General features: G+C 29.5%; 1 protein-coding gene across 1 annotated transcript in view; it reads left to right on the forward strand.

Moving 5' to 3' along the window:
• LOC106468138 (basement membrane-specific heparan sulfate proteoglycan core protein-like) overlaps nucleotides 1–2,277 on the forward strand; it is a 151,119-nt gene that overhangs the window by 71,880 nt on the left and 76,962 nt on the right. The window contains exons 33-34 of the mRNA XM_022396444.1: nucleotides 128–226; nucleotides 335–527. Of these exons, the coding sequence (XP_022252152.1) occupies nucleotides 128–226; nucleotides 335–527 (292 nt within the window). The remainder of the gene's footprint in view (nucleotides 1–127; nucleotides 227–334; nucleotides 528–2,277) is intronic.

Raw genomic sequence — 2,277 nt, forward strand, 5'->3', positions numbered from 1 at the left:
GAAAGATTACTTAAAATATTGAGCTAAGTGAACAAATTAATCTGATTGTAATAGAATTACTACATGACAGCTCTATCTCTCATGGCTTTTGTGGCTTTAATAATCTTAATTTTTACTGTTACTCTAGTGGAAAATCCTGATACTGGAATCCCTGATGTTCAGGTAGAACAGCGTGTAATTTCAGTTCCTGTTGACAGTGATGCAGAATTGCGATGTTTTGTAAGAGGTGAGAGTTCTCTTTTTCTAAATTATAAAATTATTAATAAGCTTTAAGATTTTATCAAAATATATCTATTTTGAGACTTATTGGAACAAAAAATATTACTCTCTTCAGGTACTGATAGGCATATAGATTTGAATTGGGTTCGAGCTGATGGTAGCTCCCTACCTATTTCTCATCGGCTGCAAAATGGTGTATTATACATCAATAATGTGCAGGCTCAAGATGCTGGAGAGTATTCATGCTTGGGAAAAGCGGATGACGGTAGTGTTCTCTTCACAGCATCTGCAAGGCTTGCTGTGATTGGTAAGTAAACTATCTTTAAAAGAGACATTTAGCCTTCCTAAAATAGTTTCGCTTTTCCATTACTGTTATTATTTTTAAGAAACATTGTTTCTCCTGTAGAGAGAAACATTATTTTCATTTTCTAAGATATGTGTAGGTATACAGTATACTTATGACTTATAAAATTTTACATAAATACATAAAAAAAACGTCACTGTATGTAATACTAAAGACATCCAGGTTCATTATCTATAAAATTGCTTATCAGAATATATAGTTAAAGATATTTACATATTTTTAAAGTAAATAACTTTAAAATACTTTTATGTTTAAATATTTAAAACACACAATATTCTTTTTTTTTTAGTATATAGGGCTAAATTTTGTTTAGTGTTTGTATAAGTAAGTACGAAAATTGTTTGTGTATAAATATTGCTATTTCTTTCAGTTTTTCTCATTCTTCATGCATTTTTGTTATGGAATGTAATCTCACATTTTAATGTCTAGTGAAAATCTACAGAACTATGTAATTAATTCAAATATGCAATAACAGCAATTTTTACCATAGGCAAATTCTGATTTTAATGGTTACAATGCTTTGACTCGTAATATTAGGGTCATCAGAAGGTAAAAGTTACATTAAAAAAAAAAAGTTGAATTCCAGAGAGTCATCATTGTACAAGATAAATAGAATTTTTGTATTATTACGAATTCTTTACTATTTCTAGTACACTGACAGGTTCATGATATAAAAGACTGTTTTGTTCAGATATTATTGATTAATTTAGATTTGTGAGTGAAGTTTTATTATTGTTTAGTTTTTGTTATAAGAAGAGTTAAAAGCAGATGACTGTAGGAAGTTTTGTTAATAATTCATTGAGGTTGAGAATATAGAAGGCGGACAGATGATTAAGTGCTAAAGATATAAATAATGTGATATGAGCAGGAAGCAGCAGACAGATAATAGCAAAAGTGAATAAAGTTGGTGTGAAGCTAACTACCGTGGGGGTGATAGGCCTAACATTTAATGTGTTAGTGAAACTAACAGTAGAAAAGAAGATAAGAAAAATAATTTTATTCCATCAAAACGTGGTTCTAAAGTAATTGAATCAGCCTGAGTGCACTTTGACAAAAGGAGCAGAAGATCTTCAGACGAAAGAAGACCAAACGATTATGATAACTCGCACCCTAATTATAAGTGAATCACAGAGAGTACTAGTGTGATAGAAATAGAGAAGATAGTTTGGCTTGTCAACTAAAATTCTAAAGTAATAAACTTTAATCATTATGCAAAAAACAATCATACTTTTATGTGCAAAAGTGTAAAGATTACTCACACACACTCAAAAGAGGGATTCCTATAAATTAATCACCCCATAAGACAAAAATTTTTTTTTCCCTCAAAATATCACAACAAAGGTGAATGCTGTCTCACTGAGATTTATAATTGTGTGCAAGAAGAATTATTGCAGTACATAATCAAACTCAGTCTTTGCAGAATATCATATATATATATATATATATATATATTGTGTTGTCTCTATTACTCTTCAAGGTATTTGTAAACACAAATTATGTGCTTCAACAATGTACAGAATCTCAGAAAGAAGAACTTTAACCTTTTCGGTAAATTTTTATATGATCTTTTATAATGCAGCTGCTTAAAGTGAAATAGTAAATGTACTCAGATGTTAATAATACTTGGAAACAGCTTGAATGGGTAATGAAGAAAAATTGTAATATAAGTTTAACATAACAGCAAATAGTACAAC

The sequence above is a fragment of the Limulus polyphemus genome, unplaced genomic scaffold (assembly GCF_000517525.1).
Source record: "Limulus polyphemus unplaced genomic scaffold, Limulus_polyphemus-2.1.2 Scaffold2886, whole genome shotgun sequence".
NCBI lineage: Eukaryota > Metazoa > Arthropoda > Merostomata > Xiphosura > Limulidae > Limulus > Limulus polyphemus.